We start from the raw sequence: 20,746 nt of genomic DNA, 5'->3' as shown, positions 1-20,746 counted from the left end.
AATGATCTTATCCGTTCTCTACTTAAGTATCTCCCCTCTACTCCTGCCCCTTTCGGTGTCCAATTCTTCAGCCTGCAGCTTTCCGAAGGGAGTATATGGTTACCCCGCACAAAGAATAATTCACTTCACGCGAGCCCTGCGGAAACCTGACCTCCCCGGCGCAATCTGCTGAAAATGCTCCCATTACCTCGCAATCGAATACTTCCCCACGCCATACCAAATTCTCATACTCACTCCGGCTTCAGATGGGAAGGCTTCCCAGCCCAGCTCGCCTTGAACAGACCGGGAATCCAACAAGATAACTGTGAAGAGTTAAAGCAGCCAATTACGAAGGTGGAAAAGAGCAGCGGCGTAAAATGCCGCTCTCTGCAGTTTTCAAACTTTTTTTGCTTAATGGCTATTAAACTTCTTCAGAAATTAAGCAACAGAAGAACGCGCTATGGCGTACTGAATTCAGTTTTATCGCCAATTGTTAGTATCATGACTGATATTGAAACAAGTATTTGCAAGCTCTGATGAATTTGGAAAGGTGTATTGCGTTTGAATTGGAATTTAGAATAATTAGTTCGCTCGTCCTCTATCAGAAAGTTACTCAAAAAGTGAAGTTAAGTGTGCGGGGATTATCCACTAAATATGTATTGATTAAAATGTTTTCGTGTAAACTGGACAATAAAACAGCAACCCAAGCTTATTGATTTATTTTAGTGGGAGTGAGAGAGCTGGTCATATTGAAGATGAAGCGGTTTTAGTGCTGTCTGCAGTGCTCCCTCGAACGCTCGCTCAGGTAAGCAAGCAGCTGCCGCCGCACTCACCCTGGAAGGATGAGAAGATATTTAAAGAGAATACCTCTCCCCGGCAAATGCTTCCTGCCAAACTCACGTCCTTTTGCCCGATTCGCTTGCAATAACTCAAAATGATGCAGGCATTTCTGGGGGAAGAGGGTCAACCGTGCAAATATATGCAAAGCCAGTCCGCTTTCCTAAGTTTAACTGTTCTCCGCGATGGCTATCAGTGAGCCCAAAACACTTTCAGTTTAGGATTTGTTGAAAACTGCCCACTAGCTTCTGATGGGTGGCATCTCCCTCCGATCTCCAGGAGAGATAAGGAGCCGGACGCCAGGCAAACCCCCGCCCCCACCCTCTGCAGTGAAGGCGTGTTCCGAATTGCACACCAGAAGCATTTGGATGAATCTACCGTGGATTACACTGCGGCAGGACAATGAGGACTCAATCGCAGACTCAGAAAGGAGAAACGACGTGGTTTGAATGTTAAGACACGCCGGCAATGGTCTGGACAGTTTCGGCCGTACAACCAATTCCCAGCGTTAAAACATGTATTCACGAAGTTTTTTGTAACGGATTTCAAAAAGTGCACGAAAATCACCAGCCCATTCCCATCCAGTTCTGGGTCTGTGCCTGACCCGGTTAAAATGCCACAACTCTGCACTAATTCCGACCCCTCCCCCTATTTCGATCCGAATTTCTCTTTTTTTGGACCGGTACATGTCTTCAATAAATGCTTTCACTGTTGAAGGGGGAGCTTTCAACGTGTGAGCTGCGGCGGCTGCAGGATCTCACCGGGCACAGGTCTGCGCTCCACTTGTGCTTGTCACACTGTGGGCACCGTGGCTAAGGTCCACGCACGAAGAAGGGGAAGCGATCTCCCACCGAAAGTGGACGGGAGGGACTTCTCGGTTGACGCTTGAAATAAAACTCCGCAGAATGTCCGGATACTCTAGCCATCGGCAGTAATCTACGTTTCTATACGTTGGTCTATCAGAAGCAAGCGAGGTTTGGGGAGGATCAGGTCTTGGCGGTGAACAGAACAGCCCCAGATATACTAACATGCAGACTGTCCCACCTGCCCGTCCCACAAAGTCCACCACCAGGCACTCCAGCAACGGGTCGCGCTGTTAGTTTAGTTAGCCTAGCAGCTACCGGGGTGCAGATTTCAAGTTCTGCTCGCTCACTCGGAGAGCCCCGCAACGCGATGTGATCGCCAATTTACCTTGGTTGGGCGGATGGCTCTTTGAATTATAAAATGCTGTCGCAATCCCGAGAACCAAAGCACAGACGCTTAACTGCACAGTCCTGGCCATTTCCCCCATTGTTTCCTTGTTATAACCCTGCCAATCGAGCTTCACTTTGGATCGCTCTTTCCCGGTGGAATAGAGACTGGATTTGGGGAGCAGCAGCTCGAAGACATTGCCGAAGGGGCGGTGCCATCGACTGACGTCAGGCGTCAATCAAAAAGAAGCAGTCAAAATATGTACCGGGACACAACCCCGCCAGCACTCTCGACCACCTCCTCCAGAGCGAGCAGTCCGTTTGAAGCAGTTTTCCCCCCAGTCTGAAACGAGACTTCTGTTGCAAGAGGGCCTCGTCTCCAACCCCCCATCATTAACCAGGGAAATCGAAATTGTCCCAGTAAACACAAGAGCCTTCAAGAAATCTACTTTCGTTTTGACAAGTAGATTTATTACAGATTCACAAGTGATTTCAGTGTAACCTGCGACATCTGTCTCGTCTCCCCAGAAGGTTTGAACGGTATAAACTGGAAGCACAGCTTCACAACTTTATGCGCTGCCGCCGTCTTTTTGTGCAGCTTGTGACACTCTTCCAAGATCCTATCTGGGGAAATCAAAGCCCCGGACTTGGTGCACCATATTTCGTGGGAGTGAAGTATGGCCTCTGGCATCCCACATTTCAGTACCCCCGATTTTTAACCTTCTTCATTGCCTGGTATTTTTATTTACAAACCTTAATGTATCAAAGAGTTGTAAAATGTTCTTTGAAACAGGGTTGAAAAAAACAAACTGTAATCTACTAAGGTATCCGAATCATGCCTATTGACCACAAGACTGCCTTGTTCTCAGTGAGCATTCAATGATAATCCTACATTTTGCAGACGTTGTTCAAACGCTTTATTAGTTTAACCGTTAACTTCCTTCACAGCGATCTGCAAAACAGATTCTGGCTCTATTATTCTTTTACGTGCGCCTTATAAATATTTCAACATAGTCTCTACCATGTAGCATCTGAATGCTAACTATAGACTCTCCGCCGTGATGCAAGAAACGTCTTGCTGTCTGGTGACATTCTGCGGGATCACAGGATCCGCACATATTTTATAGTGCTGATGACAGGGCACACCTTATTGTTTTATTTCGTTTAGAGTTGGGAACGGGGATGAAACAACCGTGCAGAACTCAACGCGGCTTTGGTGTAACTTCTGATACCTTTATAAATATTTATTAAACCAGGTCAGGGGGCGATCCTAATCCCCGTTTTTCCTCTCACTTATTTCATTCAGCTCTGCCTTCTCAGATTGCTTTTCGCACCCTTTCCCTGTCCAACGCGACGACTGATTTCGGGCCTCTGCGTTAAAGAACGATCTCACTTTAAACTGGAACCAAGAGGGTGAGCTGGTTTCCATTGCCTCACAGCTGACCCACCAGCACCATCCAGTGGACTGTTTCGGGTGATTCAGGCCGATTGTTTCACCTTTCTTTTGCTTCAGATTCCAGCATCTGCGGTCTCTTGCGTCTCCGGTTTCACCTTAATGTGGAGAAATGCAAAAACCATTAACAATCTTCAACGAAATTGGAACTTCAGAGATCTCTCCGTGAGTCTGTGGATAACAGTTTGACTCGATATGTTCTTTACAGTGCTGTGTAAAGTCATAAAGATGAAAAATATCTTTTATTGAACTGTAACCAGGAAGGTGTTAACGAGTGTCGTTACATTGCAAACATTAAATCTGCGTTACGTTTTTGTGTTCGGCACAACATTGTGGGCCAAAGGTCCTGTGATGTGTTGTAGACTTCTATGTTTTAGTGGTTATTATCGAAATACTTGTGGGATTCATTTCTATTTTGACTAAATCTTAGTGGGGAAATAATTACTGTATTTGCATGAAGATAACTTAAAATTAGGTCAGATGACACACAGGCCGAAGTTCTTGCCGAGGCGAGAAAACCTAGCTTCAGAAATTAAAGGAAGCAACATGGTGGTGTGATTTAAAAAAATCTTATGTTTATTGATACTGAAGGTAAAACAATGCATTCTTTCTCTGGTTTTTATTCAAAAGGGTCACTTTGAAGTCAAACTGGTAATTTTATATTAAGTTCACAGTGAGAATATTGCTTTGTAAAACAAAGTAAGTTGCATTGGACAGCTTGGAATAAGTAAATCATAACAAGTAGCCAAATTAAAAAAAACATTTGGGACTAAAGTGAGCGATACAAAGCTTCTAATTGTGCTAATTGTCCTGACACCGCATTTTGACCCAAAGTGTCCACAATTCTTCTTCCTCCCCCCCCCCCACCTCCCCACCTCCCCAACCCCCACTCACACACCCACATACCCACAGATGCTGCTGGGCCTGCTGAGGTTATCCACAGATTGTTTTGCTCCAGGTTCCAGTATCTGCAGTCTCTTGTGTCTCCATTTGTTCCAATTTGTGTTGTTTCCAACTTTTACTATAAATCAGCAGCACAGATGTTCAGCAGTACTGGGGCAGCTCTGCAAACTGAGAGGGTATTGCCTATGTCACATTCATGTCTTATAGGAATACAATTGATATTGAGCCTTTTGATATCTGTGATCCTTGGAGCATCACTCTAGTGGGGCTGAATTGTAGACCCCCTACCCCCAATAATCAACAGGAACTTGAGCAGGTGTATGGAGATGCTCTCTACAAGTTGCTCGTAGTTGTAATAATAGCAGGGCTTATTAGTGGGAGATCTTCATTTCACCAGTATTGACTGGGCCACACAGAGTGTTAAGGGCCTGGTTGGAGTGGAATTTTTAAAATATGTCCAGGAAAGTTTCCTGAGTCAATGTACATTCAGAGGCATCTACATGGTATGTGCAATACAGGGCCTCCTCTTGGAGAATGAGACAGGGCAAGTAACTGGGGTGGAAGTCAGAGAGCACTTTGGCTCTAGTGACCATAACTCTATTAATATAGTGATGGAAAAGGATAGGACAGGCCCACAGGTTAAGCAGGGTTAATTTTGAGGGAATTTAGCAGGATTGAGGAGAACCTGACTGAAGTGAAAGGAAGGAATGAAGGCAAGTGGGAGGCTTTTAAGAGTGAGATATAAAGAGTTCCTGCTAGGGTGAAGAGTAAACCCGGCAAATATAGAGAACCCTGGCTGATGAGAGATATTTAGGCTGTGGTCAAGAAATAGAAGGAAGTATACAATGGGCTTAGGGGGTCAGGCATGATTGAATCCCTTGATAACTATAAAATGATGAAGAATACATTTAAGAGAGAACTCAGGACGTTAAAGAGAGGGTATATGGTGGATCTGGGAGGTAAGGTTAAGGAAGGTCCTAAGTGAAAAACCAGCTAGGAAGAGTGCATTTGCTTTAGGGAATCATCAGGTCTGCCTTGTGTTGAGCCACTGGAGATGGGTAGGATTATCGATGAATATTTCTCCTTGATGTTTAATGAGCCAAAATGCTCTCTGAACTGCCACCTCAATTGCTTGTCCTGCCTCATTTCCCAACAGAAGGTCCAGTATTGCACACTACCATAGAGATACCTCTTTTCACCTTACAGGTTAGCGTCCAAAAGTAGCGACTCTTTGCTTGCACCTCCAAAGGGATCCTCAAATATTTCCTTTTAAGACTACTGCAGCTGAATTCCACCGTCACTGCCATGGGTACTTCAATAAGCAACAATTGTTTTAAAATGTTTTTAAAAAATCTATTGATCTTCAACATCGGTGGACCCCAGACTGCAGATTCAGATTGCAAATGCAGTTTCCCTTTAAGAAAATGGAAACTGGGTGAACGTGTAGTCTTTGGAGTACTGCAAGTCTGTGTCTTTGCTGTTGTTTTTGCTGCACGCTTGAGTGCTCGGTGACGGGTGCTGATGCTTTTTTTTGCCGGTGGGGGGAAAGGGATTGGTGCTTCCTGCCACTTACGCACGGGAGGGAGGGGAGCTGCGGAGGCCTTTGGGGTTCCAACATTTAACTGTAATTCATTCTTTGGGGCACTCTTCTGTTTTCATGGATGGTTGTGAAGTAAAAGCATTTCAGGATATATATTGTATACAGTTCTCTGGCATTAAATGTACCTTTGTAACCTTTGAAAGTATGCTGGGCTGCAAGTAAGAAAGAAAAACAGGGTCATGAGACCTTTACTCCCTACTAACCTGCTAGTGAATATACAGGCTTTGGGAAATAAAATTGAAGATGCCATAGCAAGAGGGATATCAGGAACTGCTATACACTTTGCTTCATTGAAACATGGCTCATCCCCACCATTTCAGACTCAGAGCTGCATCTTGGGGGCTTCACCATCCACTGAATAGCAGAATCTCTTAAAGGCCGAGTGTGCTTCATGATTAACACATCATGGTACACAAACGTGGTAGTTGTGTCCCAGTCCTACTCATCCAAACTGAAACATGTAGTGGTCAAATGTTGTCCATTTTCTATGCTGAGGCAGTTTTCCACTGTAATCCCTGTAGTAGTGTACATTTCAACTTTGGCACTAGAGGAGTTGAGCATCGTGATCAGCAGTCATCAAACAGCACCTTCCTAATCATTGTGAGGAATTTCAACCAGATCGGCTTAAAAAAGTGTCTGACCAACTGCCCCCGAACATAACACCTTGACCCCACTGTTTCACCACCATCAAGAACATTTGCTATGCCATCCTATGTCCACACTTTGGCAAGTTTGATCATCTGCCTGTACTTATACTCCCAGCATACGGGCGGAGACTGAGGACTACAGCATCAGTAGTGAGGACCATGAAGGTATGGTTAAGAGAGGTGGAGGAGCACTGACAGGACTGCTTCTAGTCGGTGGACTGGACAATATTCAAGGAATCATCTTTGAATCTGATTGAATATGTCACAGTTGTCACCGACTTCATAAAGACTTGTGTGGATATGTGTGCCATTGAGAATGTACTGGACATACCCAAACCAAAAGTCATGGATGAACTAGGAGATTTGCATTCTGCTGAGATCTAGAACTATAGCATTCAAGACTGGTGATCCAGAATTATACGAGCCCAGCTACAACCAATTGAAGGCTATTTTAAAAGTGAAGAAACAATTCCGATTGAAGATAGAGATGGAATTTGATGCATACAGCTCTGGCAGACTTTGCAAGCCATTATTTCCTGCAAGGCAAAACCTAACATCATGAATGGCTGTAATATTTCATTCTCAGATGAGTTTTATACATACATTGAAAGGGAGAATAAAACAAAACCTTTGCAAATCCCTGCACTATGGTGACACTATGATCTCAGGCCGACATCAAAACATCTTTCAGGACAGTGAACCTTCACAAGGCATCAGTCCCTGATAGTGTACGTGGTAGGGTATTGAAAACCTGGAGTGTTCAAGGATATCTTCAATCTCTCACTGCTGGAGCTGGAGTTTCTCAACAATGGCAAAAGGATATTATCTTAGCAGGGCCCAAGAAAAACAGGGTGAGCTGCCTCAATGACTATTGCCCAGTTGCACTCACATTGACAGTGACGAAGTGCTTTGAGAAGTTGGTCATGGTCAGAATCAATTCCTGTCTAACCAAGTACCTGGACCTGATGCAATTTGCCTACCACCATATCAAGTCCACAGCAGATACAAACTCACAGGCTATCCACTTGGCCTTGGACCACCTGGCCAACAGCAATACTTACATCAAGCTGCTGTTTATTGATTACAGCTTGGTGTTCAACACCATCATCCTCTCAGTACTAAACAACAAGCTTCAAATCCTGGACCTCTGTACCTTCCTCTGAAACTGGATCCTTGACATCCTCATCAGAATACAACAGTCAGTGCAGATTGGAAATAATAGCTCCTCTTCACTGATAATCAACACTGGCATGTCTCAAGGATGTGTGCTACTCCTTCAATACCCATGAATGTGTGGCTAGGAACAACTTGTATGCCATCTATTTATGCCATCTGTTATTTATGTAACAGATTTTCCCCTCCTGAAGGATGCTCGCACACTGAACTCAGAGACTGAAATCACAGGGTTATTAAAGGCTGTGGGAGCTTGTGAAGGGACATCCCATGTTTTGACAGAGAAAGTGAGCATGAAAGGCATTGAACTCATCTTGTAGTGAAGCCTTGTTATCACATATGTCGCTTGGTTTCATTTTTTGGGAGGTGATAGCATTGAACCCTGCCACAATTGTTGTGCATCCTTCAGTGATTCAAGTTCGGTCTGGAATTGCCACTTGTCACGTGAGATGGCTTTCCAGATGTCATACCTGGACCTCTTGTATTTTACTTGGTCACCCTGAACCCCGCTGATCAGGCCTTTCTGCAGATAGTGGATCTCACAGTTCATCTGGGGCCTTGGTTGGGGAGGTTCTGAATGATGTTGATCACTGATCTATGACTGGTTTATAAAGTCCATGACAACCATGTTGTATCCTTTGACAAGTCCTTGAACACGACCCCGTCCACTGACTCAAAGCAATCCCACAGCTGCCCCTCTGTCTCTTGTGACCACCTCTTTATTGTCCTCATCTCTGGAGATTTGCTCATAAGCCTCTGCCTGCATGCAGGTAAGCGGACAGCCAGATGGTCAGATTTCTCAAATGTGGCGATAGGCATCCTGTGTGTAGTGGTTGAGTGTGTTGGGACCCTTTGAGTTGCAGGTGATGATGATAATTGGACAAGAATTTCTTCAAACAAACCTTATTTAAATCCCAAACAATGACTTGAAAGGTGTTGGTGTAGGCTGTTTTTCATTTATTGATCGCAACACAAAATACCTCAAGTGCTTGATTAACATGAACCTTTGGTGGTACGATCCGGATCACTGTGGAAAACTCTCTTGGTTAGTCTGGCACTGAGTCTGACCCTGTGGTGCAGAAGGATGGGACAGAGAAGAGGAGAGCTGTCGTCATTGGAGACTCTATAGTCAGGGGAGCAGACAGGAGATCTTGTGGACGGGAGAAGGAAACCCGTATGGTTTGTTGCCTCCCGGGTGCCAGGGTCCAGGATATCTCTGACCGGGTGCATGACATCCTGGTACAAGAGGGAAGCAACCAGAAGTCATGTTACATGTTGGGACCAATGACATAGGCAGGAAGAGGGATGAGGTCCTGAAGTGTGAGTTTCGGGAACTAGGCAGAAAGCTGAAGAACAGGACATCAAGGGTGGCGTTCTCAGGATTGTTGCCAGTACTACGTGATAGTGATAGTAAGAATTAGAGGAGAATTAGAGGAGATGGCAGTTGAATGTGTGGCTGAGGAGTTGATGCAGGGGGCAGGGTTTTAGATTTTTGGACCATTGGGATCGCTTCTGAGGAAGGTGGGACCTGTACAGATTGGATGGGTTGCACCTGAACTCAAGGGGGAGCAATATCCTTGCTGGTAGGTTTGCTAGCATGGTTCGGGAGGGTTTAAACTCATTTGCAAGGGGGATGGGACCCTGATCGATAGAGCAGTGAAAGAAGTGCATGGAGTAAAGCCAGATCTAACATATAGAGAGGCTTTGAGGAAAGAGCAGCAGAATAAAGGGTATAAAGGTAGAAGGGCTAAAGTGTGTGTATTTCAATGCAAGAAGCGTCAGGAACAAAGGTGGTGAACTGAGAGCTTGGATACATACATGGAATTATTATGTAGTGGCAATTACAGAGAGTTGGCTGGCACCAGGGCAGGAATGGATTCTCAATATTCCTGGATTTCGGTGCTTTAAAGGGGATAGAGAGGGGGGAAAGGGGAGGAGGAGTGGCATTACTGGTCAGGGATACTATTACAGCTGCAGAAAGGGTGGGTAATGTAGCAGGATCCTATTTTGAGTCAGTTTAGGTGGAAGTCAGGAACAGGAAGGGAGTAGTTACTCTACTGGGGGTATTCTATAGGTCCCCTGGTAGCAGCAGAGATACCGAGGAGCAGATTCTGAGGCAGATTTTGGAAAGATGCAAAAATAACAGGGTTGTTATCAAGGGTGATTTTAACTTCCCTAATATTGATTGGCACTTGATTAGTTCCAAGGGTTTAGATGACGCAGAGTTTGTTAAGTGTGTCCAGGATGGATTCCTGTCACAGTATGTTGACAGGCCAACTAGAGGGAATGCCATACTAGATCTAGTATTAGGTAACGAACCAGGTCAGGTCACAGATCTGTCAGTAGGTGAGCATCTGGGGGACAGTGATCACCGCTTCCTGACCTTTAGCATTATCATGGAAAAGGATAGAATCAGAGAGGACAGGAAAATTTTTAATTGGGGAAGGGCAAATTATGAGGCTGTAAGGCTAGAACTTACGGGTGTGAATTGGGATGATGTTTTTGCAGGGAAATGTACTATGGATATGTGGTCGATGTTTGGGGATCTCTTGCAGGATGTTAGGGATAAATTTGTCCTGGTGAGGAAGATAAAGAATGGTAGGGTGAAGGAACCATGGGTGACGTGAAAAATCTAGTCAGGTGGAAGAAGGCAGCATACACGAGGTTTAGGAAGCAAGGATCAGATGGGTCAATTGAGGAACATAGGGTAGCAAGAAAGGAGCTTAAGAAGTGGCTGAGAAGAGCAAGAAGGAGGCATGAGAAGGCCTTGGCGAGTAGGGTAAAGGAAAACCCCAAGGCATTCTTCAATTATGTGAAGAACAAAAGGATGTCAGGAGTGAAGGTTGGACCGATTAGAGATAAAAGTGGGAAGATGTACCTGGAGGCTGTGGAAGTGAGTGAGGTCCTCAATGAATACTTCTCTTCGGTATTCACCAATGAAAGGGAACTTGATGATGGTGAGGACAATATGAGTGAGGTTGATGTTCTGGAGCATGTTGATATTAAGGGAGAGGAGGTGTTGGAGTTGTTAAAATACATTAGGACGGATAAGTCCCCAGGGCCTGACGGAATATTCCCCAGGCTGCTCCACGAGGTGAGGGAAGAGATTGCTGAGCCTCTGGCTGGGATCTTTATGTCCTCGTTGTCCGTGGGAATGGTACTGGAGGACTGGAGGGAGGCAAATGTTGTCCCCTTGTTCAAAAAGGGTAGTAGGGATAGCGCAGGTAATTATAGACCAGTAAGCCTTACGTCTGTGGTGTGAAAGCTGTTGGAAAAGATCCTTAGAGATGGAATCTATGGGTACTTAGAGAATCATGGTCTGATCAGGGACAGCCAGCATGGCTTTGTGAAGGGCAGATCGTGTCTAACAAGCCTGTTAGAGTTCTTCGAGGAGGTGACCAGGCATATAGATGAGGGTAGTGCAGTAGATGTGATCTACATAGATTTTAGTAAGGCATTTGACAAGGTTCCACATGGTAGGCTTATTCAGAAAGTCAGAAGGTATGGGATCCAGGGAAGTTTGGCCAGGTGATTCAGAATTGGCTTGCCTGCAGAAGGCAGAGGGTCATGGTGGAGGGAGTACATTCAGATTGGAGGGTTGTGACTAGTGGTGTCCCACAAGGATCTGTTCTGGCACCTCTACTTTTTGTGATTTTTATTAATGACCTGGATGTGGGGGTAGAAGGGTGGGTTGGCAAGTTTGCAGATGACACAAAGGTTGGTGGTGTTGTAGATAGTGTAGAGGATTGTTGAAGATTCCAGACAGACTTTGATAGGATGCAGAAGTGGGCTGAAAAGTGGCAGATGGAGTTCAACCCAGAGAAGTGTGAGGTGGTACACTTTGGAAGGACAAACTCCAAGGCAGAGTACAAAGTAAATGGCAGGATACTTGGTAGTGTGGAGGAGCAGAGGGATCTGAGGGTACATGTCCACAGATCCCTGAAAGTTGCCTCACGGGTAGATAGGGTAGTTAAGAAAGTTTATGGGGTGTTAGCTTTCACAAATTGAGGGATAGAGTTTAAGAGTCACAATGTAATGATGCAGCAGTATAAAACTCTAGTTAGGCCACACTTAGAGTACTGTGTCCAGTTCTGGTTGCCTCACTATAGGAAGGATGTAGAAGCATTGGAAAGGGTACAGAGGAGATTTAGCAGGATGCTGCCTGGTTTAGAGAGTATGGATTATGATCAGAGATTAAGGGAGCAAGGGCTTTACTCTTTGGAAAGTAGGAGGATGAGAGGAGACATGATAGAGGTGTACAAGATATTAAGAGGAATAGACAGAGTGGACAGCCAGCGCCTCTTCCCCAGGGCACCACTGCTCAGTACAAGAGGACATGGCTTTAAGGTAAGGGGATGGAAGTTCAAGGGGGATATTAGAGGAAGGTTTTTCACTCAGAGAGTGGCTGGTGTGTGGAATTCACTGCCTGAGTCAGTGGTGGAGGCAGATACACTAGTGAAATTTAAGAGACTACTAGACAGGTATATGGAGGAATTTAAGGTGGGGGGTTATATGGAAGGCAGGGTTTAAAGGACGGCGCAACATTATGGCCCGAAGGGCCTACAATGTGCTGTACTATTCTATGTTCTATGTTTTAGTGCAACAGTTAGCACTTAATCATTAGATCTTCCAGCATGGGAGACCAAGAGTATGACAAAACCGTTATGTCCTAGCACCAGAAGGATTTTACATGAAATACAGACCCCCACCTTCTGTCCTCTTCGAATCAGCAGTCCGGTCCTTCTGATGGACTGAGAAGCCCTTGGGTCTTACCGACATATCTGTCTTGTCCTGTGAGCTACATCTCCATGAAGCAGAGAATGCAGCAATCCCTCATTTCCCTCTGATGCAGCAATCTTGCCCTGCATCTCAAACGAGGGAATCCACATGAGTTCTCATTCAGGGGTCAGCTATGGAAAGGGTGGGCAGTTTCAAGTTCCTCAGAAGATCAGAAGGTGTTTGAAGGGGGGAGGATGCAGAGGGTGTTTGAAGGGGGGAGGATGGAGAGAGTGTTTGAAGGGGGAGGATGCAGAAGGTGTTTGAAGGGGGGAGGATGGAGAGGGTGTTTGAAGGGGGGAGGATGGAGAGAGTGTTTGAAGGGGGGAGGATGCAGAAGGTGTTTGAAGGGGGGAGGATGGAGAGGGTGTTTGAAGGGGGAGGATGCAGAGGGTGTTTGAAGGGGGGAGGATGGAGAGGGTGTTTGAAGGGGGGAGGATGGAGAGAGTGAAGGGGAGAGGATGCAGAAGGTTTGAAGGGGGGAGGATGGAGAGGGTGTTTGAAGGGGGGAGGATGCAGAGGGTGTTTGAAGGGGGGAGGATGCAGAGGGTGTTTGAAGGGGGGAGGATGGAGAGGGTGTTTGAAGGGGGGAGGATGCAGAGGGTGTTTGAAGGGGGTAGGATGGAGAGGAAGGGCCTGGAGGGATATGAGCTAGAAACAGAAAAGTGAGACTAGCTGGGTGGACAATGCGATTGGCATGAACTCATTGGGCATAAGGGCCTATGTCCACACTGTATTGCTCTATGACCCTATGTTGTATTGCAGTGAAGTCAAAGAGTGAACATCTCCTTCAGAGGTGGTGTCTGACCCAATAAGTTTCTCCCTCAACTTGTTTTTTTTTTCTGTTTCGGATTCCAGCATTTGCAGTCTCTTTATTACTATCTAATCACATGGTTTTAGGGAGAACCAGATTTGCAAAACCTGGCTGTTTCTACGGGTAAAAACTATCATTTTTTTTTCTGAGAGTAATTTTGAAGAAACTCTCTACAGGCAGATTTTGGATTTAACACAAGCGTTGATGTCATTTATGGGAGTTTCTACTGGATGAAATGTAGTAGGACAAAGGAAAATTCCACTGAAGAGTCAGGAGTCAGATTTCTCGATGGACACTCAAGCATTAGGATATAAAAATAAAACCTCTGAACTTTGGATTCATCTGATTTTCAGATGCAGCATTGTTTTTTTTAGATTACAAAGAAATTTCTAGAGCAAATGTATTTTCTCTTTACAATTGCCTACAGTCCTGCTGAGCGTCCCCAAAACTTTCACTTTTGTTATTTTCCTGATTAAAGTTGAGAGGCATGAGTGAGCGACCCTCCCCATCTTTTGTTGCTAAACAATTTTTCTTTCTATTCTTGTGGATTTAAATAACCATTTCAATCTGCTTGGATCACTTTGGCTAAACTGATATTAATGTTGTTCCAAATATGATGGTTTGGGATTTAAAAAGTGAGAAACTGGAGTTTTTCATTCTAACGTATGGGATGGCAGTCCAAAGAATTATTGGATCATCTGAGGAATTGTATGCCGGGGAAACTGAGGCCCTCTGTACTGGCTCAGATAGATATTATGAGTTTCATATTGCTGTTCAAGTAAAATATAGAAAATGGCCATGACAACATTCCCCTCGTTCTAGCAGTAGTGGTCACTATGGGATCCCGTTTTGCAGAATATGGCTGCTTGCCAATCATTGCAATTAAATGTAATTAACTGAACAGGCAAACTTTGAAATTAAAAAAAAAGGCTAAAACACATCATATATGCCAGATTTTATTTACCGTTCTCTTCAAGCAAATTCTGCTGCTGAAAGTTATGTTCAAATAACCACAGAATTGTAAATGCTGATGTGGTTAGATATCAATTTGTTTTTATATATTTCAGCTCTCTGACCAGATAGTTCAGGTTTCAAGTGATTGATTGAAGAAATACTACAGTTCTTCCTAAGATTCTATGTTACTGAAAGACTAATAAAGCTTAATGGTGATGTCTTTTGTTTTTTTTCTCTCTAGTAACTTGCTCTTCTAGATGTTGCTGAAGTCCTCCTGCTCACAGCTTTACATCTCCCCAGTAGATGTGTTGTCAGCCAATGACAGGCACCAGTCCAGTGGGAGGCTTTGTGTATCCACTGACCTCCCCCAGGCCTAATGTTGAATATGGATGAAAAGAAACACAGAAGTGTTTGCCTCAATATGCAATCTCACAAACTCCAATGCGTCAAAGCAGTCACTTTATTCACTCTGTGTTGTGCCCACTTGGCTATTTTACCACCTACACACATTGACCCTGCATTCCAATGTCTAATGAATGAAAGTGCAGCCATTCCGTTAGACAATAAGCTGTAATTGCATCTAATTTGTTGAAAAGTTGATTATATTTTGAGATGGTAACAGATTTCTTTCATGGTTTATTTCATTTTTAGATAAGTGATTGCAACAGGGGTTAGACAATATGTAGATTATAATAATACAGAAAGATAATAGTTATTAAGCTGGATTTATAAATGATTAGTGATTAAAAGCTTCACACTGTTAGTAATGTAGTATGTTGTGGCGACCCATTTCCTAGCGTATCTGAACCGACTCACAATTAGATAGCCTACGGGGGTTTGCGAGCACAGAGCTTTGGAGCCTCTGCGCCATGGGGGGCCGGTTGACAGAGGCTGAAAAGTGAGGCTGAAGTTTTCGAATAAAGTTTTTTCCTTCGACTGCAGTTACCGACTCCGTGTTGTAATTTTAGCGCTGCATGTAGCACACCGCTACAATGTACCCAATACAGAAGCAATCATGGAACCTGTATAGTAGATAATCATGCATTTTCACACTTTTTAGGCAATTTCTAGTTCAGTTCTACCTCATGTCACTCCCACTGCTTCCATAAAATAAAATGCAGTAGGTTTTCAAAATGAAAGTGTGACTTTTTGAACTAATTGATTTTTTAAAAAATCAAGCAAGAGCCACTAAACGGATTGCCTTTATTTCTTCATGATCATTCAACTGTGTTGTATTATAATGAGTCCATCAAAAATATTTCTGCATAATCATTTTCTCAACCAATTTCAGGCTCTTTATACCAATTTAGGAGATAGTTTATGTTTATTGGGCAAGAATATGTTGGATTCTACATGTCTCACTCTGGACTACATCCAAGAAATCAACCCTCTTAGGATTACCAGTTTAATAACCTGAACGTCTCAAATAAAGTAAAACTTGATTACAGCAATGAAAAATAAAAGACCATCAGCGGTTGGAATCCAAAGCTTTGTGATCTATTCACGATACCCTTTAATCTAACGGTAACACATGTCTAAGATGCAGTGTTAACACCATGTAGTTGCTTTTACTACATAATATTAATAGAATTTGCATGAGGACCACCAAAGTTTTTCTGGGTGTGACCCTTCAGAAGGCACAATCTGGGATGGGAATCTGTCTGAATATCTAGACATTGTTATTTGGCAGCTGGGTGGCTTTTATAAATGTGTATATTGTATTTAAATTTGAATCAACAGACTAGCAACTTCTATGTACCATTTTGAAAATATGCCTTTTGGTAGCCTTGTGTAAACTCCAAGATATTTAATCACGTTCTTCATTAAAGGGCAATTGTTTTGGAACTTCCCTCCAATTCACTCTGTCCCTCACCATCTGCTTCATATTCAGATATTTTTTCATTCAAACATATTATTCTGAAGTATTCTTCTTTATGAGAGGCTTATAAGCCAAAAGTGTGATCTTTTGAATTTTTCAGTTTCAGATAATACACATGCTGGTGATTTCCTCTGATACACATTTGCCAGTTCACCCAGGTTTCTTCTCCCTTTGTTCATCTTTCACACTTCTTGTTCCCCCAGCTGTTTCCATCTGCCCATCACTTCCACTGCTCTACCCCATGTGGTTCCATCTATCACCTTCCTACTGCCATACATTGGCAATCTTTCCTCCTTTCACTCAGTTCTTTTCTTGATCCTGAACATTACACCTTCTGCCTCACTGAAGCCGCTTGAACTATAGCAACATTTGTGTTTGGATATTATTCAATAATACAGAAAGAATTTCCTTCTCTCTCTCTTTCTCCCCCACCCACATCCCGCCCCTCTGTAAAACGCTCACACGTACATTCCTTAAATTTCTTTTCTGTTGGCTCACATTGGCCTGAGTGATATTGAAAATGCATTTATATTTCTATCTTCAAGTGTGATTTCCAAAATTCATTTTGAAATTTGAAAATCATTGATAGAAATTTTAATTTTAGTTGGTTAGTATTTTTAATTTTAAAATCACTATTAGTAATTGTGTTTTCATATAAATATCATGTGAAAGTTTTATAAATATTTAAAAATATGTAACAAAGAAGTAAAATTTTAAAAACATTTACAGCTTAAGATTTTCTTTATTTGCCTAACTACAGATTAACTAGTAGATATAGATACTGCTCTGTGTTTGTGTTAAATTTGTTGGCAGTGGATTTCTCAATCACATATTCAACGTGCAGCACACTGAAGTTAGTATTTTCAAAGAACTCTACTGTACAAAACATTGAATAAAAATATTTTACTTAATTGTGTTAAAATGTTGATTCGCAAGTAAAATGTACTGTCTTTTGTGCTTTGGCAGAAGATAAATGCACTAAAAGTGTTCTTTCATGAATTAACTTTTTGTTTAATTCAGCTATGCTCATAATCTACATTAGACTATTAATTTGACAAAAAAAGTGCATTAAGAAATAGAAACCATATGTTGGTTTGTTTGGTAAGGCAACACAGATAGGTTTGACATGCCGATTTGTTATTTCAGATAATCAGCTTGACATGTGTCCGGGGAAAATGAAGCTTTATTTATTTGTGATTCATTATATTCTAGCTCTTTGTGTTTTGCAATCACATAAAAATACTCCATAATGTATGATTATATTATAAACAGCATGAAAAATGTTAAATACCTTCTTAGATATTTTAAATTTCATGTAACATAACAACCCAGAATGTTACCTCTTTCACTGAAGCGGATTTTTGCCATTTTATCTCCTTTATCTCCAGCTGGCTGCTTAAGATCACACATAAAACCTCTTTCAATTATGTCACTTAAATTTTCTGACTATTTCTCCCTCACTTTGTTCTCCTTCATCTGCTGGTTTTATGATTCTGTAATTCACAGGTGTTCAGTGAAATAGCCATAGCATAACACTAGTAAAATAGTCTTTAGATTCAAACTACTGAGTTTTATGTTATGTCAAAAAAAATTACTGAAATTTCCAAAATCAATTTGTTTATATTTCTTAAATGTTCCATTGGAATCCATATTTGGAAGTTTTCAAATTAGTTATTCACATAAACTTTTCAGACTTATTACAGGCCACATGCCATACAGAAATAGTTAGCTTAATAATTAGTTTATTTTCATTTGCCAAAAAAAAAGTAGAAATAATTGTGTGAGCTGGGCCCAAGAGTTTCTGCAGTTTACATTTAAAAATATGTAGGTTGCATATAGTAGGTGGAACAACCTAGGAATTGTGCTTTCAGGAAAGCTGTAGCAGGACAAGGAAATGTCACTCTGGCTCAATAATGGTTATTTCTGATAAGTTTATAATCATGATCTCTGCTGGGATAATGTATGGAAAGTTCATGCAGCATGCTGTTAACAAGTACTTAAGATGGATAGTGTTGGTAATAGAATTAAAAATTATTTGAGCTGACAGAGAAATTCAGTAAAAAGAAAATCTATTTACCCACTTTTAGGAAAATTGAAACCAATTTTAAACAAAGTTTTCATAGTTGTTTGGGGGTAGAGTTTAAAATTAATCATATCCTTGACACCATGGAAGATATTCTGAGTACTTGAAGAAATTTTCCACTGAGATTCACAGGAAACTGTTGTTTTCTGTTTGGCATTATTGCCTGCTACACCTCCAACTTTTCCCTTAGGTCAGCTGCACAGTCATCAGCCAGGGACCATCACTCATTGATGTTTTGCTCCCTTAGCCCTGGTACAGCTCCTGGTGGTGGTCTAGTGACAGGGATGTCTACCTGTCACCCCCTGCAGCTTTCAATGGAATTAGTCAGTCCCCCAATTTCTGTCCTTCCTCCTCAGCCACAGCCAAAAGCTGCCCTTTTCTGCCTCTTCAGCCAACTATCCGGTGGACCTCCTGAGCCTCACTCCAGTCACTGCCATATCACAGAGTAACCTTCTCATTGATGCACCTCCACAGTGTAGATGACTGCCTCCAGCCAGCTTCCTTACACTCAGCTGCCAGGTCCGAGTACTTCAGCCTCCACTCCTCCCTCCCATGGGACAGTTAACTCAATAAGAAGGATTGTCCTGGCAGCTGTGGACCACAGTACTATGTCTGGGTGGAGAGGTGTGGTGGTGAAGTCTGTGGGGAACTGTGGCTATCTGCTGAGATCTGTCCTCATGTTCCACTCCTTGCCTGTGGAGAAGAGTCCTGAAGGAGCTCCCAGGCGGGTGCATTCAGCCATCTTACCCACCTTAACAAATGGAATGAGTTGTCATCCTGCCGGGGAGAGGCTGCTTCTCGCATCCCACCTGCAGGTCTCTAAGATGTCCTCCGGCTTCTTTAGGACCTTTCGTGCCACCATCTGTAGCGCCCCTGCAACAGTGCCTTCTTACATCCTGCCAGGAAGTCTTGGAGGTTGACGTTGGTGGTATCACATAGGGGGCATCTGTCTTCACCGCTGAACCATTGGTGAAGATTTCAGGAGCAGGGCAAGATTGCCCTGAAGAGGAGGCTGAGTCTGGCTTGTGGGATCTTTCACAAATCAGATCAGCTGAATGACCTGTTGATGATGCCCTCCCATGGTGTCCATCTTCGCTGGTGGCCCAGCATCACTGCCTTCATCCTGCAATGCTCCAGTGTGTCTGTGTCACCTCCTCCACTATCATGGCTTTCCTCTCTTTTTTTGAGCCCTTGGACCAAAAACATTCTGCCTTCCCCCAGCCAAGTCCTGCAGCCAGGACTCTACCGACAGCCTCTTGGTGCTGCAGACTGCTGATGTCCTGGTCTGAGCTCTCCATTCATGGCTGGAATGGATTGGGGCATTGGCATTCCTCACCAGCGGGTCAGGGGACTCCCTCAGCTCAATGACCATTCATGTTTTCTCCTGCTTGTGCCCCAGGCTGATGGATCTCAGTGGCAGCTGCAGCACGTTCTTCCCAAAGAGGCCAATGTCTGAGAAACACTGAGGCAGCCCCAGCCATTTCTGAAAGTACAAGTTGGCGATCCCATCCATCCTACTGGCTGTCGATGAGGGAATTATATGCATTTTCAGGGGCCACATCACCCTTTGGCACTGTGTGAACTGGTAGCAATGCAGGTGATATTTTCTGGGTAACTGGCTTTGGTCGATTCTGGCCAGGCCCTCTGTAAGCTGATTCTCTGCTATTTGCCTGCTGGAACACTCTGCAGCGTACTGCCTCCCAAGGCCTTGGACAAGCAGCCTGGCCAACAATGGGATTTTCTCACCCCCTACAACAATGGTGATATCATCGCTGATAACCCCTTTTCAGAGGGTTTGATCTTTATCCTTGCCCAGGTCACTAGCTCACCAGCCTCTTCAGCAGCCTTCTTGTGCCTGCAGCCATCTGAAGGATGCTTGTGACGTCATCCACGTAGCTGCTCAGTGGAGGAAGCCTCTGTCCTGGCTCCAACCACCTGCCTTGCTCCAGTAAGGATGGTTTTGAAAACTGCCACAAACAGGATGGGAGAGATGGAACACCCTATTGTAATGCCTGCTTCAAGCTGCTGCCACCCCATTGAAAAGAGAACCCCATTGGAAAGGCACTGAATGCAGTGGGAAACGTAAAAGTACTCAGTCGCCGAGTTGATGAGCTGGTGAGGCACAGATCCACAGGCATTCGCAAGGTCCAGCCTCATGACGTGTAGGTCACCTTTCTCACATTGGATCAGATCCCACGTCAATGATACATGCTCTGCTCATCCTGGGAAGACTGGAACACCTGCCTTCTGGCAGCTGGTGTCAATGTATCCATTGCCCATGAGATAGTAAGATAGCTGGTCATCCTCTTAGTCACGATAGAGAAGATGAATTTCCCTTCGATGTTCAGCACTGCAATGCTCCTGAACTGGTTGATCGAACTGGAGTTCTGCTCTTTGGGGGTGAACCCTGCTACAGGTTCTTTGCCACTCTAATTTGATGTACTGCTTTTTCCAGGCA

General features: G+C 43.7%; 1 protein-coding gene and 1 long non-coding RNA gene across 3 annotated transcripts in view; one reads left to right on the top strand and one right to left on the bottom strand.

Annotated features, from left to right (window-relative positions):
* LOC132379622 (ephrin type-A receptor 4) overlaps positions 1–2,207 on the bottom strand; it is a 126,232-nt gene extending 124,025 nt beyond the window's left edge. For both annotated transcript variants that reach the window (XM_059947758.1, XM_059947766.1), the window contains exons 1-2: positions 2,008–2,207; positions 235–302 (exon numbers count right to left, since the gene is read on the bottom strand). In XM_059947758.1, coding sequence (XP_059803741.1) covers positions 235–302; positions 2,008–2,107 — 168 coding nt within the window. In that variant the 5' untranslated portion in view covers positions 2,108–2,207. The remainder of the gene's footprint in view (positions 1–234; positions 303–2,007) is intronic.
* A 432-nt stretch (positions 2,208–2,639) lies between these two features.
* LOC132379633 (uncharacterized) overlaps positions 2,640–20,746 on the top strand; it is an 89,727-nt gene continuing 71,620 nt past the window's right edge. Inside the window, exon 1 of the long non-coding RNA XR_009507496.1 lies at positions 2,640–3,624. This is a non-coding gene — a long non-coding RNA (uncharacterized LOC132379633). The remainder of the gene's footprint in view (positions 3,625–20,746) is intronic.

This window comes from Hypanus sabinus, chromosome 2 (genome assembly GCF_030144855.1).
Source record: "Hypanus sabinus isolate sHypSab1 chromosome 2, sHypSab1.hap1, whole genome shotgun sequence".
NCBI classification, from domain to species: Eukaryota; Metazoa; Chordata; class Chondrichthyes; order Myliobatiformes; family Dasyatidae; genus Hypanus; species Hypanus sabinus.
This window is presented reverse-complemented; position numbering and strand designations above follow the sequence as displayed.